The sequence below is a fragment of the Poecilia latipinna genome, unplaced genomic scaffold (genome assembly GCF_001443285.1).
Source record: "Poecilia latipinna isolate Pla-1442-1.1 unplaced genomic scaffold, P_latipinna-1.0 Scaffold1758, whole genome shotgun sequence".
NCBI classification, from domain to species: domain Eukaryota; kingdom Metazoa; phylum Chordata; class Actinopteri; order Cyprinodontiformes; family Poeciliidae; genus Poecilia; species Poecilia latipinna.
In genome coordinates, this window is record NW_015114374.1 from 88478 (window position 1) to 110515 (window position 22038).

The window sequence follows — 22038 nt, forward strand, 5'->3', positions numbered from 1 at the left end:
CAGATTTTTGTACCCTTTGTCTCACTGCACACTTTATCGCAAAAGGGTAAAAAAAAAAGTTCATTTGATCCACATAATGGTGTGCATGAACAACAATGCAGCTTTTAAAGCTAACTAATTCATGTTCCTATGACCTGAAAGTCATAATTTTTATGTACCGGTAAGTTTGCAGCTAACGTAATCAGAGACAGTGCAAAAGTAACTGATATCGAGACCTAAGATTGTATTTACTAAAGGTATTTTTTCTTTATCCTTTTTCAGAGATCCGAAGATGACAAGCCTTCCTGTTCAACATTTTCCTACTCAAGAGACAGCCTGCCAAGTCTGAAAGAGAGAAAGGAAAACTCAGACCACAACGTCTTAGCCCAAATCCAGAGACGCCTGTCCCGGTGCCTACGGGACAGTCAGGACTCCCATTGCACCAGCGGCAGCAAGCGACTGGAGGACAAAGACGACGAGGACAGCGATGAGTCAGAGGGAGATCGTTTCCAGCAACTTTTGGAGCTAAAATGTCAGATACACAACAGCGGCGAGTACGACCTTTTCTACAGCCGCCGCAGTACTATTGAGTGCAGCATGGCGGAACAGAGCGATGTGCAACACGAGCTGCGTATGCTAAACGAGGAGCTACGCAGTATTGAACTTGAGTGCCAGAACATTATGCAGGCCCATAAGCTGCGCAAGAGTCAGCAATCTCCCTTAATGGGACGTTCTGCACCCTCCATTAAAAGTCAAAGCCCCAAACACGGGGAGTCTGTTAAGGGTAAGCTGGGTGACATTAATGAGAGGATGGAAAAGTCCGACAAGGACAGCTCCAGTGCCTACAACACTGCCGAGAGCTCTCGCAGCACGCCCTTGGCCATGGACCGCTCCCCAGAGCACTCTCTCCAGAGAATGGTCAGCCTCACCAACCAGAGGAACCTCTATGGCGGCTTTGCTACCGGCCACTCACCAAGCTCGAGCCCCTTACCGCCCTGCAGAACCCCCGTTGTGGGCAAAAGCAGCAGCCCCGACCACAGTAACCCTTCAGAGTCGGATCAGACACCTCAGGCTGAGGAGGAGGGTAAAAGAAAGTTAAAACAGTGCACTTCCCAGATTCCTTACTTCTCCCCTTCCCACAGTTCCCAGCAGAGGCAGGCCAACATTCCCGCCCATGCCCGCCACTACCAGAGCTACATGCAGCTGATCCAGCAGCGTTCAGCCGTTGAGTACGCCCAGAGCCAGCTCAGCCTGCTTAGTGTCTGCAAAGAGCCTCAGAGGCCCATTAACGAACCCAAGATGGAGTGGAAAGTCAAGATCCGCAGCGACGGCACCCGCTACATCACCAAGAGGCCCGTGAGAGACAAGATCCTGAGGGAGCGGGCCTTGAAGATTAAAGAGGAGCGCAGCGGGGGGATGACGACGGACGATGATGCAATGAGTGAGATGAAGATGGGGAGGTACTGGAGTAAAGAGGAAAGGAAGCAGCACCTGGTCAGGGCAAAAGAACAGAGGAGAAGAAGAGAATTCATGCAGCGCAGTCGCCTGGAAAGCTTGAGGGAGAACCCTCAGAGCAGCAGCGAAGGTCGAAAGGAAGTCAGTATTATAGAGCTCAGCCACAAGAAGATGCTGAAGAAACGCAATAAGAAGATTTTGGACAATTGGATGACCATCCAGGAGCTGATGACACACGGCACTAAGGCCCCCGAGGGAGCAAAGGTGCACAATGCCTTCCTCTCAGTCACTACTGTATAGGACAGAGACGGCCTTCATTCTACCCCATGTGGTAAAACATACTTGCCTCGTTCAATGCGGCATTTTTAAGTGGACGGTCGGAGAAACACTTTTCACTCTTTGTATCCCAAAAAGCATTTTTAAAGAGTTTATTTGTGGCGTCATGACATTTTTGTGATGTTTTTTCAAAACAAGTTTCTCACATGACCTGGGAAACATGGCGGCATTTTCTAAGAAACTCTTGACAATTATTTTAATACTTCACTCTGAACATGTCTATCTTTTCGATTCTATTTTCATATTTATGTTGAACTATATATTTCACGGTGGTTGGTTGGCAGTAGGTAATTTTTCCTTTACCCGTGTTTTCAATGCTGTCTTGCAGTCCACGGATTTTATATGCCTGAGTTCTGGAGCTGAAGCCAATCATATTCCTCTGGTGCTGCTGGCAGGTTTGCTGAAAAGATGTTTCTCTCCCACGTACAAAACAGCAGTCGGTCAAAAGTTTAACTGAGCTACATTAACAGTTTGATTACTAAAGTGCTTTTAAATTATGTTAGCAAATTAAATTAAGTTGGCAAGTAACAACACTTAAGAGATTCTTAAAAATGGTCTTCTGATGCTGCTTTAGTATTATTTTTTTTTTATTTTGCCCGTTAAATTCCAACTACAATTTACATTGTTTCTATAAGAAATTATTAATATATGTATAGCTACTAATGTTTTTCATATGCACAGTGCTCTCCACAATTATCAGCGCCCCTGGTAAAGCTATACTGAATAATAGATGTTTATAATAAATTTGGGTCTAGAGGTTTCAATGACCTCAAGCTAACAGTCTTTACCGTAGTTCTGTAACTGTGACTTATTTTAAAAATGTTTTACTTTGATGACATCCTAAGATAATGAAGGCTCTTCATCGAGTTCTGTTTGACACAATTTAAGTTTTAAACTTTTGTTCTAAAGCTACTGTAGGTAAGCTAAGGCTAGAAGCCATTTTTTATTTCCTGGTTTCTAAAAATCCACACACCCCCTGCCTTTTATGAATGGACATGCTCTCTTATCCTCCCTATTTTGAGGAGTGATTAATGGAAACTGACCACATGTTATGGATGAACTTTTTGGAAGCTCTGATGAATTAAAAAAAACAACAAAGTTTAAATTAAAAGAATGAGTCAGTTATTTTACAGGAGTTCAGATGGTGCCAATAATTTCTCAACAAAGGATAGGTTTTTGCTACTGAATGATTATACTTAAATCTAATATTTGAGGTTTGTGTGTGTGTATCAGGTTTTTTTATCCTTATGGGAACTTATTTCTGTCTACAATGTGAGGTTATGGGGACCGTTGCTCCTTGTGGGAACATTTCCTTGGTCCCCATGAGGGAAATTGTTGTTTATGGGTTAGTGGTTTGGTCTGTGATGGTTAGGATTATGGTAAAGGTTAGGCTGTAGAAATTAATGGAAGACAATGTGAAGTCCCCACAAGTGATGAAAACGCAACTGTGTGTGTGTGTATAATTTTTCTGCAATCTTAATAAATTCGGGTTAAAGATTTAGGCAAGTCTTTACGTGGGGTGCCAGTAACTGTGAAAAGCGACAAATCTTTTCAAACAAACTAGATTTGCACTCAGCTTTAATCTCCTAAAAAAACGAAACATGACAAAATTTCAATTTAATCAACCATCATTTTTGCAACATTAGGAATGGTCTTTGATCATTTGGGATCTAATGTTTACAAAAAGAATGTTATTCCTTATTTTACAGCCAAACTGTAATTTGTTTATTTTGGTGTCTAATCTGTACCCCCTTTAACAAAAGGCCATCACATCCCAAAGGACGACGTACAAAAATACTAGGCAGACTCTTCCACTTATTCAGACATTCTTGTTGTTAAACTATTGGAGAAAACCAAAGCAGCCTGAGAAAATATCCAGCTAAGCACTTCCAAACTTTTGACTTCGCTTTTTAGGTTTGCAGTAGGCGTATTAGTTAAAAAAAAAAAAAGAACACAAATATGTTCTAAAATTTGACTTCTTGTTTTCCTTTTCAAGGCTTTTACAAAACAATAAGAATGAAAATCAATGAAAAGGCTTCAAAGTCGCTATTTCCAGTTTCATACTAATTCAGCTCATTGAAATTCCTCCGAGCTCTAGTTTACATACCTCAACTGAGAGTGCATCAGAAAGCACTGAGGTGATTGAAACTCTGTTTCACAAAAGCATACAGCAGTTACAAAGAGATGAAACACTCTTCATCATGCATATTACATATCAATCTGTAGGGATCGTTTAGTCTCTGGATTCATCTTCTTTTTTTTTTTGTTTACTTTGCCAAACAGATGGGTTCTTGCAAAAATATCCCAGCTCCTTCAGGAAAAAAACAAAAAAAAACATCAGCTTTGATCAGGAAAGCACATCAAACACCACCTGAGCAGGACAGCAGAGGAGTTTTCAAAACGGCATCAAGTCGTTCTTCGGACTAGATTCGGTTTTCAGTGCGGTTTCTTGTTTACCGTTTAGAGGCTCATTAAAATTCTGAAACTGTGATCAAATAGTCGTTAGAGTACATTTGTTATTTTTTTATCTTTGAAATTCCAAAATGAAACTGACATTTTTACCTTTAAAAAATAATCTGTTTGTAAGCAGTCATATTCTGGTTTATTTTGTTTTTTATATATATATATATAAATACATATTCAAGAACAGATGAACACGACTGTTCCTTTTACATGCTGGGATTTTTTATACATCAATTTAAATCTCTTTTACTCATAGCCTTAAAAACTCTAACCTCAATGATGTATTGGTGGGTTGATCTTATTTTCCAAGCAAACAAGAATCGTTTAATCTGAGAGTTTTTTTTTTTGTTTGTTTGTTTTTCTGCCTTATTTACAATATATCATGTACATTTGGAGTATTTGATTACTGGATATGTTGAAAGACTTTCTAAAGGTGTTTCTGAATTATGTTTGCAGTTAGGTTTAAGGGGCACATATCATTTTTATCTTTTTTCCAACTTTAAATTTTCAAACGTACTCAGGTTAATAGCTCATGAAATATATACAGTAAATGGTTTCTAGGTCCAAACTGAGAAAGAAGGAAAATAGAAAAATAGTGAAAGAGACACCAAACATAAGGCTGCCAGGAACGGAGCCAAAATTTGCTAAAGAGTGATGATGTTATGTCTGGAACACTGAATTGGGCATTAATGGATTACACGATGATCCCCAAAGAAAATAGAACTAGAGGTAGGATAAGCCCCAGGTGTAATTAAAATTTGTAAGGTGAAAATTTGTTAGTTAGGAAGAGATGGTCGGAAGGGATTTTGCCTTAGCGCTGGTATTTTGGAGACGTCACAAACTGGCACCCTACCAAAAGATTTAAAAGGTTTATTTGCCAAGTCTAGTCTGCCTGTAATTGGCCACAGTGGTGAATTACCCCCTTTAACAAAAACTAAATTAAAAAAAAACAAAGATTTTGGCAGCCTAGCAATTCTGACAAACAATGAAATGTCTGGTCTGGTTTTGACCAACATTGTTGTTCTGATCCATATGAGCATCAGCACTCTGACTATGCAGTGGACGTCAGAAACATGGTGTCAGTGGGTGAAATGGATAATGTCTTGCTATTCTGCAATTCATCTGACATTCATTTCAAAGACATTTGACATCACTTTTAAAACATCACCTAATTGCTGCAAGTTAATTTTCCTCACACCAGCACGTCTTGTAGCCCTAAAAATTAAATCAAGCTAATAACTCGTATGATGGCTGGGAAAGAAGGTCAAATACTGATTCATATTGAGCATGTCGTCGCTAATGTGGGCTGCTTGAGGAGAAGATCCTCCCCTATCGTCCACTTTTCCTGTGCAAAGCATTTTTGGAGAAAAATATGTGCTTATTCTATTTTATTTGTCAGATTGCATTGGTTTCTCTTTAAAACGATCTCGCTCCGTCATTCCAGACGATGCATGGTCGTCCATATTTGGAAGTGCCTTTCCGTTTTACAGACGAATCCTAGCAAAGGCTCTTTTTGCCTCGAGAAAACAATGTCTTTAAATAGAAACTGTTTGGAAAAACAATGGAAAGGCTGATTGGGAGTTATATTTGTTCCACACTTTAAAGATGTTTAGGTTTTCTGGCTCTAAAATGTTATGATATTTGCCCTTTAAACTGGTGTTTGGATGATTGCCACTGAGCAGGACTCAGAACACTTTAGAACCGTGGAGGAGACATTTTCTTTTATTTAATTAAATTTTTTAAATTTTTTATTGAACGTCTTTATAGTTCAGTATTAAGTGCAGTGCTCATTGAAATGCCTCATTTTGAACTGACGTATTGTAAATTTGAAATTTAAAACCGTACGTTTTGGATTAGTGTCTGATGGAGTAATGCATACGTGACACATTTGTAGCAAGGTGAAATGTGCGATGATGGTGATCTTTGCAAAAGAAATGATAATAAATTATTGTTTTTTGGTATGACATTGCACTAAAGTGTTTGCTTTTGTTTGTTTAGGCACAGATAAAGGACTAAAAGTTGTCGAGCTGCTGCTGGGGAAAAAAAAAAAAAGAACAATGCAGTTGGAAAACAAAGAACTTGGCAAGAACATCACTGTTGGAAAATAAGTTATTTTTATTTCATATATTTTCTTGGCTCTTGACTCCTGTGAAATGTTTGCCGTTAAGTGGGTGAAAGTGAGCAACCGCAGCTTTCTATTCTCATCGGCGTCTGTGACGAGACAGGAGGAGGGCGAATGCAGAAGGGAGAGGTGGGGTTGCGCTCGGGGAACACGGTGCCGCTCCACCCGAGGTAAACGGCGCAAAGAGTGGCGGGCGAGCCTCTGAGGGGTTGAAGACCAGGGTGGATAAATGGAACGTGGTTCCCTTTTCATTGCTGGAAACACATTCACCTCGGATATCTCTTGGAGAGCGTCTCACTCAGAATATGTTAAGTTATTAAACAGAAGGAGATTTCAATTAAAATGTCCTTCCACTTGGATGGCTTTGTGTTCATTAAATTACACCAGTCACTTAATCATCAGTATGGCCTTGTTATGTGCAGGGAGGAGAGCTGGAGGAACTCAGGTCTCTGTATTATCTTTAGTTGTCAGGGAGCTAAACTGAAATTGAACCGACATGAATACCACATAGCCCCGAGATTGTTTAGTAGACTTTTTTTCCTCCCCCTAATTAAGTGAGAACTTCTTGCACTTAAGGACATTGGTAAAATATTAACGATTTTTTTTCTTAGAAGAAGATGCCATGAGAGTAAAAACCCAAAGGCCCGTCTGAATGTTCTACTTGGAGAAAACAGTCTTTTCGTTGCAAATGCAAATTCCAGTAACGTATTCAGATTTATGTGCAATCTCAGATCAGAATGTGTTGGTCCAAAACTCGGCACGTTGCCGTTTCATACTAGAGGGTTATCGTTTTTGGGCTTGCTTTTCCATACGGACAAACTCCTCAAGCCTTCAAGGAGTTCGAAAAGAGGCACAAACATTTTTTCTTTTTAATCTGATGAGTCACGATATAAAAAATATAGTAAATATTAGTGATTCAACCTGTCCTAAATGCAAGTCCTTAGAAAACAATCGGAAGCAGATGAAAACGTTTTTCATTACTGTAATAATGGTGTTTTTACTCGCCACTACTTTTACATAAGCCACACCAATGGACTCGTATACCCCCTTTTATCTCTTACCTGGGCATTTAGGGCTTTACATGGAAGAAATGCCCGCTTTTTACTGTCGATATGAAAAAGAATATCCAGAACAAATCCAGACAATTCAGAACCACTCTTTTTTTATTTTCTGTGGGTTTTGTTGACACACCAAGACTTTCCTCAGAAAGTCCAACTGTGATGAAAATGGTCCTTTATAAACCCATGAATAAATTGTCAGTTCGCTTCCTTTTTTGCTGTGTCTATGCAGTGAATATCACATGGATCTATACTGAGAAAAAAGGCCCGTCACGGCTGCAAACAATGTGCATCCCTTTAAATCCTGCCCGACTTGCGTAGTGCATGTTTATTTGGATGAAAGGTATAACAGATAAAGCTACTTTTGTCAAGATATTTTCACCATTTTTTTTTTTTTACTGTATTTGAGAATCTACTCAGAGTGTAAGTTCAATGTTGATGAGTACTCCTCCCAAATAAATCTGAGATAAACTGATCAGAAAGTAGGTCAGGCTGACATCAGTTGGAGTCACTCAAATTATTTAGCATGTGGTGAATAAACCGAGTGTTTCCATAGAACAGCATGAGTGAAAGTAACGTTATCAGGTCACTTCTGTCATGTTTGAATTCTGTGGTGAATGTGTGGATTATATATGTGATGTCACCAGGCGGATTCTCACACAAGAACAGTCCAGAGGGCTTCCATATGTTGGGATTGGATCCGTTTATTTTCACACTTCACTTTTGAAATCGGACCGAATCAGGTGAATAGTGTCATGCAGTCACAATGGCCACTTATTTGGCGCCGTCACAAGACGCTGTCCGAAATGAGACAAAGTGAGACTGTGTGCTATGCAGCACGTTGTAAATGAGACAAAATACAGATGCAGAAATAGACAGCAATAAGGGACAGGCTGCCGAGGCCACACAGACGCAGAGAGACGATTTAAAGGTTTTCTGATCACGTCTACGCCCGCAAATCATGCGTATGTGAGATGAGACTTACTCTCTTCGGTTTTTCTGTTTCTATTTCTGCTGTAAGCAAACCGTACCAGGACTCACCTGGCCAAGTGCAGGAAAACAAACTCTGACCTGTTTGAAGCAGCTGTGGAGTGAAATCACACCACATTGCAAAGCTCCCCCAAAAAACATGTTTCAACTTGGCTAAGCAGGTATCAGATGTGGAGGAAGGCGAAGTAGCAGCATAATTTAGATTTCTGGTATCTCCCTCCGTCATTCAACTGCAAAACAGATATGCGGTGGTGTGATTAGGGTGTTATTTTCTCTTCAGACTAAACTTAATTTAGATTCATCAGTGCTTCATAATGCCAAAGCAACATGTACGGTGATTTTCTGCACACAATGGCCAATACGTTTCATCCCACCCCTCAACACTGTGTGGCATTTAAAAGCATTGTTGTTCATGCACCACTGCGTTTTACATCGGAGAGTAGGCTGCTTGTGTTCTTCACGTCCACTTTCTTTCCTCGTCTTCGTTAATTCTCGCAGTTAAGAGACCAACAAGTTTGAAAAGAAGGCACAAAATAAAGAGGCTGCATATGCGGTACCAGCTCACACCAGAACTGCTTGTGAGCTAATTAAGTTCATCCAGCAGCTCCTGAAAGACCTGGTCAGGTGTAATTAAAATCGAGCCTGTGACAGCCGTGGTATTTATCAAAGCTACCCAGCAGTTCAAATACCGATGCTGACAGAAATGTCAAGCAGATAGCAGCGGCTCGCCTCTTCTTCAGTGCTCCACTAGTCCGAAAAAACACACACGCATTTACACACAGCTATTATGAATGTTTACTTATAACCTTTAGGATTCCCAGAACAGCAAAAAAATAAAAAATAAAAAATACAAATACAAATTCTCTCTTGTTATTCATGCAGGGTGGGCAGAATTTGTTGACATTTAGATCCACTTGACACATGATGGAGCATGTACTTTTCTGTACTCCTCTCCGCAAATCTCAGAGGCAACCAAACTGGCAATTTGCATCGTGCAGCGTGTCTCTCGACATCACTTTAGAAATTGACTTAAACTTTGATCTCTGATATCATGAGAGCCTTGTTGTGGTAATTGGTCTTATCAAGCTAGATGTAGCAGCGCGTAATGAATGCAGACTGTTATTGATGAGTCAGCTGGTTTACCAGGCAGAGAGGAGTGGTCAGCATTACTGTGGAAGGAACCCATTTGATCTCTAAAATACTATCCTTTAGAGAAGATGGGGGGGGAAAAAACCGTGAACTTGATTGCATCATTATAAAAACTGTCCCAGTGGATCTATGAAGAATCCTTACAATTTAGAAAAATGTGATTAATGATGCAAAGAAGAAACGAGATGAGAAGTTGCTTAATAGCATCCTAAATTTGGTCATGTGAATTTATTTACATCAAGTCTGATGACTGTAGTTTTGTTAGATGATATTCTAGAAATCTGAATATTACATTAAGCCCATAAAAAAAAAAAAAAAAAAGTTTTGAACAACAAATGTCAAGTTTTCTGACGTGTCAGAAAAAGCACGGTAATGAAAAAAATATGAATACTTTTTAAAAGCTTGTCTGTCCATTTGATGAGTAATGAAAAATTCATGAAATATCACCAATCTGAACAGAGGGATGGACACTGAAAAGTTTTTTGTAAAATGCACCCAAAGGAAAAAATAACAACCACTATACCTCCTTATGAGGAATAAAATGAGGACAACCCCTTGTTTAAAGAGGATTAAATCAGACAGAAATATTATATCTGCACAATGAAAAGAATCTAATTGCTCAACATTTTGAAGGATGTTTCTCTAGTTTATTCCTGACCCATTAAGTGTGTTGAAACTCCTGACTGTTGAAATAAGAGGTGATGAGAGGTATCATGGTGAAATTAAAAAAAAAAAACAAAAAAAAAACGCTTGAAGTATTTCAACCAATTGTTGATTTTTAAAAAAAAAAAATTATTCTTTTAAGAAGCAGCTGTAACATAACGCAGGTTACAGCAAAACGCTCATATTGTGTGTTAATATTCTAAACACAAGCAGTGTATTAACAGGAGACGAGTCAGTTTAATACACCCAAACTCCTCCATCATAAAGGAGAACAGTATGAACATGAGTACATGAGTGACAATGAATAGCAATAAATCATACTTACCCCAGCACCAATGGGAGGAAAAACTGCTGCCCTATTCAATAAATGTTCATTTATTTTCCCCCTGCACTCTTGTATTACAGTCGGCTGTATACTGAGACTAATGCAATTTATCCAAATCAGAGGCTGGCTGAGTTTGATGGAAACTGGGTTGGACAGTAGTTAGTCATCTATTTTAGCTTGCTAAACAGTGTTAGTGTTTTCATCCACACTGCTGACTGTACAGACGGTGGATTCATTGGGCTGTGACTGCTGGTGAAGGTGCAGTTACACAGAGCTATGCAGTATTTGAAGAGAGACTCAATTACAAGTCAAATGCCTGTAATTGCTGATTTTGCTGCACCTTTTTCAAACAGCTTTTTTTTTTTATTTTTATTTTATTTTTTTTACAAATTAAAAGCTGAAATTGCTGCATATAACCTTCCCAAGAAGGACAGGAGGTTAACGTGGTTAATATTTAAAGTGGAAATAACATTTTACAGTACCTTTTTGAAACAGAACCTGTAAAATAAATAAAATCATGTTCAGAGGAGTTGTCAAAGTGAATTCCATATTGGTTATTCAAGGTGACATGAACGGTGCACACAGTATCGGCAAATCCTGCAAAACATCTTTTTTGCAACAACAACAAAAGAAGATATACATGACCGTTTTGCATCACACATTAATTCATCTAGCAGATTCGGCTCTGAAGAGACATCGAGAAAAGTTAAAATTACAACTCGAAGGGGCTCAGGGGATTTGTCAAAATTCAGCTGATCTCAGCGATTGGTCAGAACAGACAGACATACCTGGAAAACATTAAGATGATTGGTCAGATTTGCGGAAAAGTTGAAAGGTAAAAAAAAAAATTCAACCTGACAGTTGATTTCAAAGTTGGGGCAAAATTTGCGGATGACGAGTGAATTACGATTAGAAATAGTTACGATCCCAACATTGCAACTTCTGATACATTTGTGCGTGTTTGTCATTTCTAGATATGCATAACGCCCAATTTTCAAAAGCATAAACCTAATCAAAGGGGAAAGGTTCAGCCAACATCCTCGTGAAGGCTTTTTTCCAACTCAGGCAATGTTGTGAGCTACACTTATTATTATTTTAGTCATATATTTAAAAAGATTGTTATTTATGAAGAGCACCAATAAAAAAATATGCGATACGACAGTTTCACAAACTTCCTTCATACCTTTTTGGCTCAGAGCCAGCGGCATCAGCTCCGTGATGCTACGGCCTCTTAGGCAGAAAATATACTTGCTTTTAATTACACGGTTGCATGCATATTATGGCTGCCTCTCTTATCCTGCACTGGTTTCAGTGTCAGTCGTGCACATCCTGACATTGATGAAACTTAGAGGTGCCCAGCAGAGGCAGTGTAGGGATACATTAAAAAATCTCAAACATGCCAAAACAAAGCAAAGTACTTTCTGATCACACTCATGCTGTTTTTTTTTTCTTTTTTGTTTGTTTTTATGAAGCTTTCACAGTTGATATCAAGTTCTACCAATGCATCACGCTACTATTTAAAAAAAAAAAAAGTTAAACGGTCAAACCATCAAGCCATTTACTCCATTAGACTTGAAGCCTCGACATACAGTTGGTAAGTTAATTATTTTTTTCTGTTTTATGTCGCACAGATTAAAAATACTCACGGATGCAAACAGTCGTCGATATGGCAGAAAACCCATGAGCCTCAGAGGGAAGAACACAATAATAAAATAAAAACTTATTAAAGGAATTTCATATTTAATTCATTTAGTACTAAAACATCATGCAGAAATTTGGTTTACAGCCAGCTGTGAATATATTATTCATGCATGCGAACAGTTTTAGGGATTGGTTGAGAAGTCTAATCCTCTGTTGTCTCACTCGGGGTTTCATCAGGGCTCTGTGTATTCAGACTCTCTGCAGAGTGAGTTTGTGCGTCGTAATTGGCTGAAATCTCTTATTGTTTCTAAGAAACATTTGGCACATTTCCTCCCCGCACCAAGTGTTGAGTGTGTTTTGTTTCCACCTCAGCCAAGAGCACTGGGGGAATGCATGTCAATATTTTAGAACATAATTAGAATTTTTTTTTTTTTTTTTAAACTGTAAAACTACAATATTTAAGGGAGAAAAAAATAGTATTTTGGGCTTTATTGCATATTGAAAATGAAAATACACCTCCTTTATATTCTGAGGTTTTCCACCTTTTGAACACACATGGAGATTTCTGGATGAATATCGAATTTTTGTAAAACTTTTCCATTTTAATTTTACTATTCCTTGATACAGCTGTGACAGATGTTAAAAAATATATGTTAATACTGAAATTAGTGATTGAATAACTAATCCTGGGTTCTTGGTAAGGACCCAAACTGGTACTTGCATATTCAAATATTAGAAGTGCATCCTAAATCTTGCTGCCCTATATGAGAATTAATTTCTCATGCAAATATTGGAAATGTTCACAGTTGAGTAGCTGCTGGTTTTATGCTGTTTAAGATCTCTGATTAAGATGTTTGTATTCTCCAATCATTTCTGAACCAAAAAACTACAGCAGACTAATGCCTGTGGCAAACAATTCAACCTCCCTTATATGCAAATGTCTTCCTTTTGTAACCTTTGTGCATTTTGCTCTCTCTCTCTCTCTGTCTCTGAATCCTATTAAAATTCTTGGAAAGTTTTGCTTTTCCTTCTTCACATGTCACGGGTCAGAGTTCTGCGTCTGAAATAACTTATTATTATTCAGAGTCTGTTTCTGCTTTCAGATTCGGAATTAATAAGTACTTGAACAAGTCGGTGCATTGACTGGTGTTTACCACTTGTTGCCAAACGTCAGAAGTATGCGAGTGCTTCTTTCACGTTACCTTCGCGTCCAAATAAATCCGTGGGGAGGTTTTGAAATTAGAAATCACACTTCGCTTAGATTTAGATCTTTCCCTCTGCCTCTGATTTTTAATTTTTACTAAAAAAAAACAAAAACAAAAAAACAAAAGGCAGAGGGAGGGAATATTGTATTAAAATGTTTCTTTTTTCTTGGAATGGTCAGTATGTGGCAAAGAATCAAAAGCATCTTCTCCAGCTTTATCCTGGACAGCCTGGCTGTGCAGAGTTCAGCTCTTCGCTGCCCTCAGGCTTTGCTACAGGTGACTGATGATGGAAATGAAGCCCAGTGCAGCTGCTGGGAGAACATCAGAGTAATGACCTCACCATTATGCTGACACTGCTGCTTTCCAACACGGACTCAGAATAATCCTCTCCACCGCAATGAAAGACGGGGCTGTAGACATATCTTTGTCTACTTCAAGAATTTTTCTTTTTCTTTTTTGTCACACTTGAACATTTCAGATCATCTGACAAAGTTTAACATTGGCCAAAACTAATGGTCAGTAATCAAGATTCTCATACTTCATCTATGGGAAAGTTCAAAAGGCAAAAGGCACCGTTGACCAGATGGTGGACAAAGGCGAATCTCGCATAAACTAAATGACATCTTGATGATCCATGAAACTGTTGGCAAAATATTCTCGTGACACGATTTGGAAGGTGTGGATACTGTTGTGTTGGATATAAAGTTAATGTTAAATTTCTTTAAAAAAAATAATAAATAAAAAATCAATAAATAAAGCATTATGCAGTGATGTTTGGGCTTGTTTTGCTCCTTCAGGACCTGGAGAATTTGACCAGATTGATGGAGACATGAATGATGATCTCCAGCAGAAATTTTCAAGTTAGGGTTCTAGATAAGTTGAGTTATTTAGCAGCAAAATGAGAAACGCCATCGAGTCCATTAGTCAATGACTAAAAAGAAAAGAGGGTTTTTTGAGTTAATTATTTAAAGAAGTATGGGCCAAACCTACACGGCAGTGTAGGATAAGCATTTCGGTTTTCACATCCAGTTATAAGGTTTAGAGGAAAATTACTTTTCATATGGGGTATCCCTGAACCTATGCGATCTGTTTTTCTCAATTGATCATTTTATTTTTCAAAACAAAATTTTTATATTTACTCATGTCTATTTTTGATACCATCAGATTTCTTGATGAACATTATGAACATTTGCTAAAACAGGAGAAACGCATAAAAGGGGGAAATCCATTTTTTTAAGGCATTGCACAATGAAGTTTGAGGTTTTGTTGAGACAAAATGTGAAAAGGTTCAAAGGGTATGTATGAGCTATTTTACCCTGGTTTCATCCTCCTGAAATGCGGTTATCGTTCAACTATCTCTCTTGTACCTTTAGATCCCTCCTAATTTCTTTCTGGTGTGAACACAGTGAGGCCAATATTAAGTTGCGCTGTGCTTGAGAACCGATGGAAAAGAGCAAACATCAAAGCGTAACAACGTATCACTTCAATCAGCTCTTCTCCTTATATAACATGGACTCCCTTTTAGCCGTTAGTGCATTTATCTTTTGCTACCATAATGGCGTGCATTTGGTTTTATAACTCCAGCTCTTTTGAAGTTTCATTAGTGTCTTTACAAAAGGATGGGGATTTCATCCCCTAAAAATGGTAGTATGTTTTTTAAGAAAACAAGAGACTTTGTGCTTGGCGAACAAATTCCGTACAGAGGGAAAATAAGAGCACAGTTGAAAATGCTCCCATCTGCACAGTGCAGTTTTTTTTTTTTGTTTTTTTTTTTATATATATTGCGACTGACCTTGAAGACGAACCTCAACCTTGCAGTTTATGGCAGTAGGTTAGAATAATCTGTGCAGGCTTTCTGATTTCATAGTGCTCTGTAGACCGTTTGATGACACTGAGGCTCATGATGAAAACCTACAGCGAAGGAGCGGCCGTAGGCTCTCAGAGTGACTGCTTTGGTTTCAGATGGTCTTTCATCAAAAGTAAAACTGATGCGACTCCAGCTATGACTGCCAGTGATTCAACAATGCCATGCTCAGAGACTTTTTTTTTAACATCTCAGCCCAACAACTTGTTGGGCTGAGTGGTTGAAGGGAGCTAAAGTTTCTTGAAATTCTGCCAATTACAAGACATTCTCCAAAGTGACCACGATTGACGTTTTTTTAAAGCTTTCTCAAGGCTATTCTTTGGACTTTGAGCTGCTGACCCATTTCAGAGGAATATTTTTCCATTTTGTTTAGTCACTGCAAAAACAGCCCGAGAGCCCAAGAACAAAGTCAGTATTATCTTAACAACTTAGCAACAACAGAATTTAAAATATGCCCTTTGCTCTGAGTAGCCGGTCAGATTAAACTATTTGAAGAACTTTTGTTACTTTAATATTTAAAAATACATTTGGAAGAAAACACCATTTATTCGTAACAATAAAGTGCAGGATTTCCACATAATCCATGTTTGGACCTTGCCGACATTAACAACCATATTTACGTGGCTGCGTACATATTACACGTTTGTTTGCTTAAACCACACAGTGCGTCATTGGGCCAGGACTGCAGCCTTGTTAAGGGTTGGCAATGATTTGTCAACTGCCTGCACAGCAAGAGGATGAAGAAAGTAACAAAAGAGAAAGACTTTTTTTTTAATAAACGGAACGGTTATAAACAACAACAGTGGACGACACAGAGAAGCGTTGCTGTGATGATGAGCTGAAGGGGGAGTGTCGAAAAGCGTGCAAGCTTCTTAAAGGGACAGAGGCCAATTTCAAGGCGCAATACACGGCTATGATGCAAAGTCAAATTTTATAATAACTGAAGTTTACAAGTTTTCATTATGTGCCTGGAAAATACATAATACCCTGCAAATCTAAATGGCATGCCATAATCCATATATGGTACTTTTAAGGAAAGGCAGCACCAAAGGCGCTTCTCTGACATTAAAATGCATCATAGTTACAAATTAGCAATAAAAAACAATTAGAAGAATGACAATTATGTGTTTATAAGTTTTATAGCTATAAAATATCTACTTTATGCCCTGTAGAAGATCTTCATAAACCTGCAGATATATATTTTTTAAGAGGCATTTAAAAAAAATAATGAGGAAGTCTGTGTTTTTAGAGGCACAAATTAACGAAACGAGGTGCTTTTCTGTCTTCAACACGGTGCTGTGGTCGCAGTGTTGAAAAATGATCAGATACTAACCTGATAACCCAAAACAAATTGTTCTTGGGCATTGCTGTCATCCACACAGAGACATAAAAATGGGTCAGATCACTACAACATAGCATGCTGTGCAACTCCCTCCACCTTTGCACCGACTACTTTTTTTTTCCCCAAAGGGTGACAATGCCACGGCCCAGAAAGTGTCACTTTGACTAAATGTGAAGCCACGTACGTGCCGCAGAGGGGCTGCTGCTAAATACTGCTATAAGTTTTCATTTCTATCCTGGTAGTCTTGTTGATTGTAAAAAAAAAAAAAGAATAAAAATCAGGAAATGGAGCTCTGGGGAAAAGCTCCGGGGAAAAGACATACAGCGGAAAAATGCACAGATTTCCCTAATAGTGATCATGCCATGCATCACTGTCATCCCAATCGTTATTTTTGAATATCCTATCTGCATTCTGCAGCGGACTGGCAGCAGAAATGTCTCTCCTGTGGGTTGGTTCGTGCTCTTTATGCAGCGGCAGCGTGCACAGAAATTCATATTTAGCTACTCGTTAGGACGGCTATGATGATGATGTTTAGCTCGTCGTAAGCTACTGAAACACAGCAATGTTTTGAAAGGATTTTTGGCGTAATCCTTACCATAAATAATTAACGTCTTGTGCTCCTTTTTGATTCGAGAAGAGAGCTGTGTTTACATAAAACATAAAGCTCCTCAGGTGTATCTGGTCTTTGCTGCAGAAGCACCTGGAGAGTTAAGCTCTCAAACTGCAAATATGTCTAATGAAGTAAAAATGTATGAGCATCTGCTGCTGTACTGCGACGTAATCAATTAAAATTTCTTATGCGGTGCTGTGTCCATTATGTTTGGGGGGGGATTTGTGAAGAAGCGATATGCAGAATAGATTTATTTTAATTGCGCTAAAACCGTGCAATTTCTGAGCTCTTTTAGGAGAAGGAAAACAACAATTAGCCTTTATGACTATCCTAAAGCATGTCATAGCCAAATGTATATACGGTGTTAAAAAATGAGAGCTTACAAACTCAACCAGCAGTCAAGGTAACACTCAGTACTCCCCACCCCTCCATGTTATTTACAAAGCCGGATATTTTGGCGCTATTTCATCATTGTTGCATAACTGAGATGCACATCGACTTCAGCTGACTTCTGGAGACAACTGAGATTGCCCAACATTACAGACTCCCAACAAGACGCACGCTGCACGAGTCGTTTTAAATAAAGATGTTGTGTTGCGTCGACAGCGTACAGTGTCTTTGTTTATGAGCGCGGATCAAGGTTGAACTTCAGTTGCAAGCACCCTCTGAGAGAATATTTTACAGGTAAGACAGAAGAATGGTGTAAATAATATATCTGAAAATATAAGATGTTCTTTTTCGCTCATTTGATGCTTTAACGCTATAAAACCCCCATGTTTGATTGCATAAGCCTCAGGAGCGGCTGCCCCACTGTGGGCTGCTGTAAAATGAAACAAGATAGATAAGAGTGTGAAATAGGCGAGCACGTTTTTTTTTTTTTTTTTTAATAAGTGGAGAGAATGTGTTGTTTCTGTACACGTTTGTTTTTGCAGTGTGTCTGCACAATTGATTTTCGTATTACATAATCAGCTTGTGCTGGAATAATTGAGAACTTTGCAATGCTTATTCTCTCAGATTCGCCCCCGGTCCTCAGTAGCAGCCAAGGACTTAACATTAGAGTTTGGTTAATGAACAAAGGAAGCTGTTTTTTTGGGGGGGGAAAAAGAAATGCTATAAAAGTATGTGGTTAGAATGAATAAATTGGGAGGGAATGGAGCAAATGTTTGTTGTCGGGTGAATCGATGTGTCAAAAGTATTTCTGCTGACAGCAGCAGTCGGAACATTTCTAAGAGAAAAAGTGGAACGACATCAAACAGTGGGAGCAAACATCTGAACTGCAAAAGAAATACAGGAGGCAAATGTCTGCTAACAAAGAATAGTGACAAACAGTGCCAAAGAATATAAAAAAAACAACCATTATTTCACATAGATTAAGACTATCTTTGTGCACTCGGAGTCAACGTTGCAGCACATGTATGGAAATGCAGCGTGCGGCTCCCTTCAGGTTGTCAGAGGGCTGCAATCAGTTAATTTCTACCTGAGGCAATCAGGTTTTTAATGATGGGGATGCATTTAGTCAAAGTGACTGACGGCCATTCGTGAAAACTGGCAAGGAGGTCAAATATACATTGTTTTGATTTATGACTGCTGTTTAGCTGTTATTTCCCAGGTGGAAAATCTATTCTTTATATGCAGTTTGGGAGTCATTTCACCTACACTTGTGTCGTCATGGTTTTCACAGTGCTGAAGGAAAATCTCAGTCTTGGTGCTATTTTTAGAAGCAAAGAAGTGTACATTCTTGAGTTTCCCTTATATCTATCTATCTATATATCTATATCTATATCTATATCTATATATATATATATATATATATATATATATATATATATATATATATATATATATATATATATATATATATATATATATATCCCGAAGCAGCACATACAACAAAATTAAATTAAATATTTTGTAGTGCAGTAACAGTTTTCTTTCTAAAGATAAAATTATGGTGTGCTGTACACGCTTTTGCATCAACTGAAGTTTTCCACATTTTCTCACAATTCAACTACAGCAGAAAAAAACATCTGCAGTTTAGAAACATCTTTATTGTTTTTATAAGCAGCAGTTTGGTGTGCATGTTTGCATTCATAACCCCAAAGAATAGAAATGTCCATTTCTGTTTGCTGTAATTTGGAAATACCCGACCCCACCGCTGTCATGATTGACCAAAAAGCAAATTAACAGGAAAAACAAATGATCCACCATCTTAGAGGGAATTTCCACCATTAATCCCTAACTGGTTTGAAATTTCTTTATAAAAAAAGTATATACCTAGATTCAGTTAGAGAAAATAAAGATATAACCGTGTTGCATACATTTTCACAGATAAGGAGCATGTCCATTTAGATCAAAATCACGGCAGATCTTTGCAAGATAAGTTTTTATGTTTTTTTTATTCAGATTTTTAGAGACCCGTTGTAGAAAAAGTACTTTCATTAGAATTTTCAAAATGAGTCATAACGCTACTTCTACCGAGCATTGTGACATGTTTCCTCCACTGTCTGTATGTGTTTACTCATACAAAAATTGGGGTGCTAACCTGGCTCCTACAAAGGATTTTGTCACTGTGTGTTTATAACATGAGTGTTTTATCACAATTTTTTTTTTTTTTTGGGGGGGCCGAGGGGCTTTTCTGCTTGTGCCGCTTTTATTACTTGATAAAAAAAAAAAAAAACTGTGCTGCTTTGCACAAGTGCATATGAATAGCAGCCCTGTTCAATATCCTCTCCTTTTCTATTGCATGGTCCTCCATCTGTCCCTCACATATGCAGACTCTCACCTCGTATTACAAAAGAAGGGTCTTGTGGGCACGTTGTAAATTAGATTCCATTCAAGAGTGCAACGATGAATAGCTTAGGTAATATTTCTTTGGATGATTCAAAAAGACACGTGGACCTGCTGGCCATTCGAGTGCACTGGTATTGTTGAAATAAAATATTAGATGGATTAAATGAACACAACAAAGAAGCTAATATTTCCCACAAGTACGACCAATGGGTTTCATCCCTGTGTGCAGCAGTACTGACAAGCTTGTCCAGAGTGTCTGATGCCCTCAATTATGCTCCAGCTCATGAACATATTCGTGTAAGATTAGATGATAGCTGAAGAAGTAAGCAAAGAATGGAACCATGCACATGTACCATTCACTGAAAATGCATTCGAAAACACATGGATGTAATGATAACATGTAATCAATCCTCAGAAGCGCTGAAGGATCGTCACACACATTAACATCAGTCAGTAAATAAATAGGTATTAGACAGTAGGACTGTAATAAAGCAGATAATTTAGTACAGATTCTCTCAGGATGGAGATGTTTGCATTTCATAACAATATCGCCAAACACAAGTGACACATCAGTGTGTAGTATTTTAAAAAGTCCATCAGTGCATCAAGCTGACGCACATTTCGGTTATTTTCAGATGCATAATAGCTGTTGGAAATTGTGACGTTTTTCCTCCAGTTTTAGTCAGACTCAGAGTATAACATATATAAACATCACCACTCTCACGACCCCTTTGGTCATATGTGCAAACAGCTCATTATGACTCGTAGCTGCTCTGCATCTTTGGAGAGCCCCCTTTACCTGCCGTAATTACGACCAAAGCAGGTGAGGTGCTGCAATTATACAAAACAATGTAAGAGCGGCACGAAGAAAATGTCACGAAGAAAAATATTTTTTCACTGCATTTGAGAGGGAAAGCTAATTCAGCAGCTCTTTTCCCAGAAAATGATTTTTTTTTTTAAAGAAAAAAGTAAAAATAAAACAACCTAAATATAATCTCGCTTGTGGGTTTGTTTGTGCGAGCCAATGTGTGTGCCAGAGAAGTACTCTGCAAACACTCTCCATCGAACGGCAGGTCTGGCTGCAGCTGCAGTCAGCTACAACACACACCCGTGTAAAACTCATTAACCTACTTAACCGCTAAGTCAGGATGCCATATAACTGTTAATAACAAAGTGTATGACGATCTACGTCATGATTCTATGTTGTTGATTAAATGAAATCTTATGGTAATGACGTGTCTGACAGATACAGCCGGTGTTCTATCACATAGCCATACGCTGTCAGAATAGCATACATGCAGTGAGTACCATGCCAGCGCATGTGCATTAAGTCCGACCGTCAGTGGAGTTGTCAGTATACGCAACAAGTTATGACGAAAATAAGTCATTAAATTGTTTATAATATGACATAATATGATAACTAGATAGATATAAATGCGTTGTCGTGGTTTCAAAGTGTGTTTAAAGCAGGTCTGGCTGCAGCTGGATGCCATACAACTGTTAATAACTGTTAATAATGATATACGTCATTATTCTATGTTGCTGATTAAATAAAATCATATGGTAATGACAGTGTATGCATGTCTAAGCTAAGCATACGACTATCTGACAACGTATGCTGATCTGACAGAACACAGTGAGTTCGTGTTAAGCGTATGATGATCTGACCTGACAGAACACCCGTTCTTTGTTCTTGTAATGCTCTGTGTACACTGCATCATTATTTTATTTAATTATGTACGTTGATATTTTTTAATTGACAAATAAAACACAAGAACGAAAGAGCACACAGAGCATGCACATTGCTCTTTGATTGTTTTCGTTCAAAGTGGCAGCTGTAATGTCTACCATGGTGTGAGACTGCCTGGCTTCATGTAGCAGAAGAGAGGGCGAGAACAGTCACAATAAGAGTCTTGGGCTTGGTTATTTCTTGCTTGTTGCTCCTTAGTCAGTGTTCAGAGTTGAGCGTCATTCACCGTCAGGGCATTGCCTCAATTGCTATGTTTAATGGTGCAGACAGTGGTGGTTTCTGACATGAGCAATATG

At 38.5% G+C, this 22038-nt stretch overlaps 1 protein-coding gene across 2 annotated transcripts in view; it reads left to right on the forward strand.

The window, feature by feature from the left end:
- Positions 1 to 6194, forward strand: part of LOC106965065 (PDZ domain-containing RING finger protein 4-like) — a 67060-nt gene extending 60866 nt beyond the window's left edge. The window contains exons 8-9 of one of the 2 annotated variants that reach the window (XR_001428544.1): positions 262 to 3115; positions 3156 to 6194. Coding sequence is in view for 1 of the 2 variants with exons in the window: in XM_015060957.1 (XP_014916443.1) it covers positions 262 to 1734 (1473 nt within the window). In the remaining variant the exon portion in view is untranslated. Of the gene's footprint in view, positions 1 to 261 lie in introns of both variants that reach the window. The other variant, XM_015060957.1, reaches the window with a different exon arrangement.
- The last annotated feature ends 15844 nt before the right edge of the window (positions 6195 to 22038 follow it).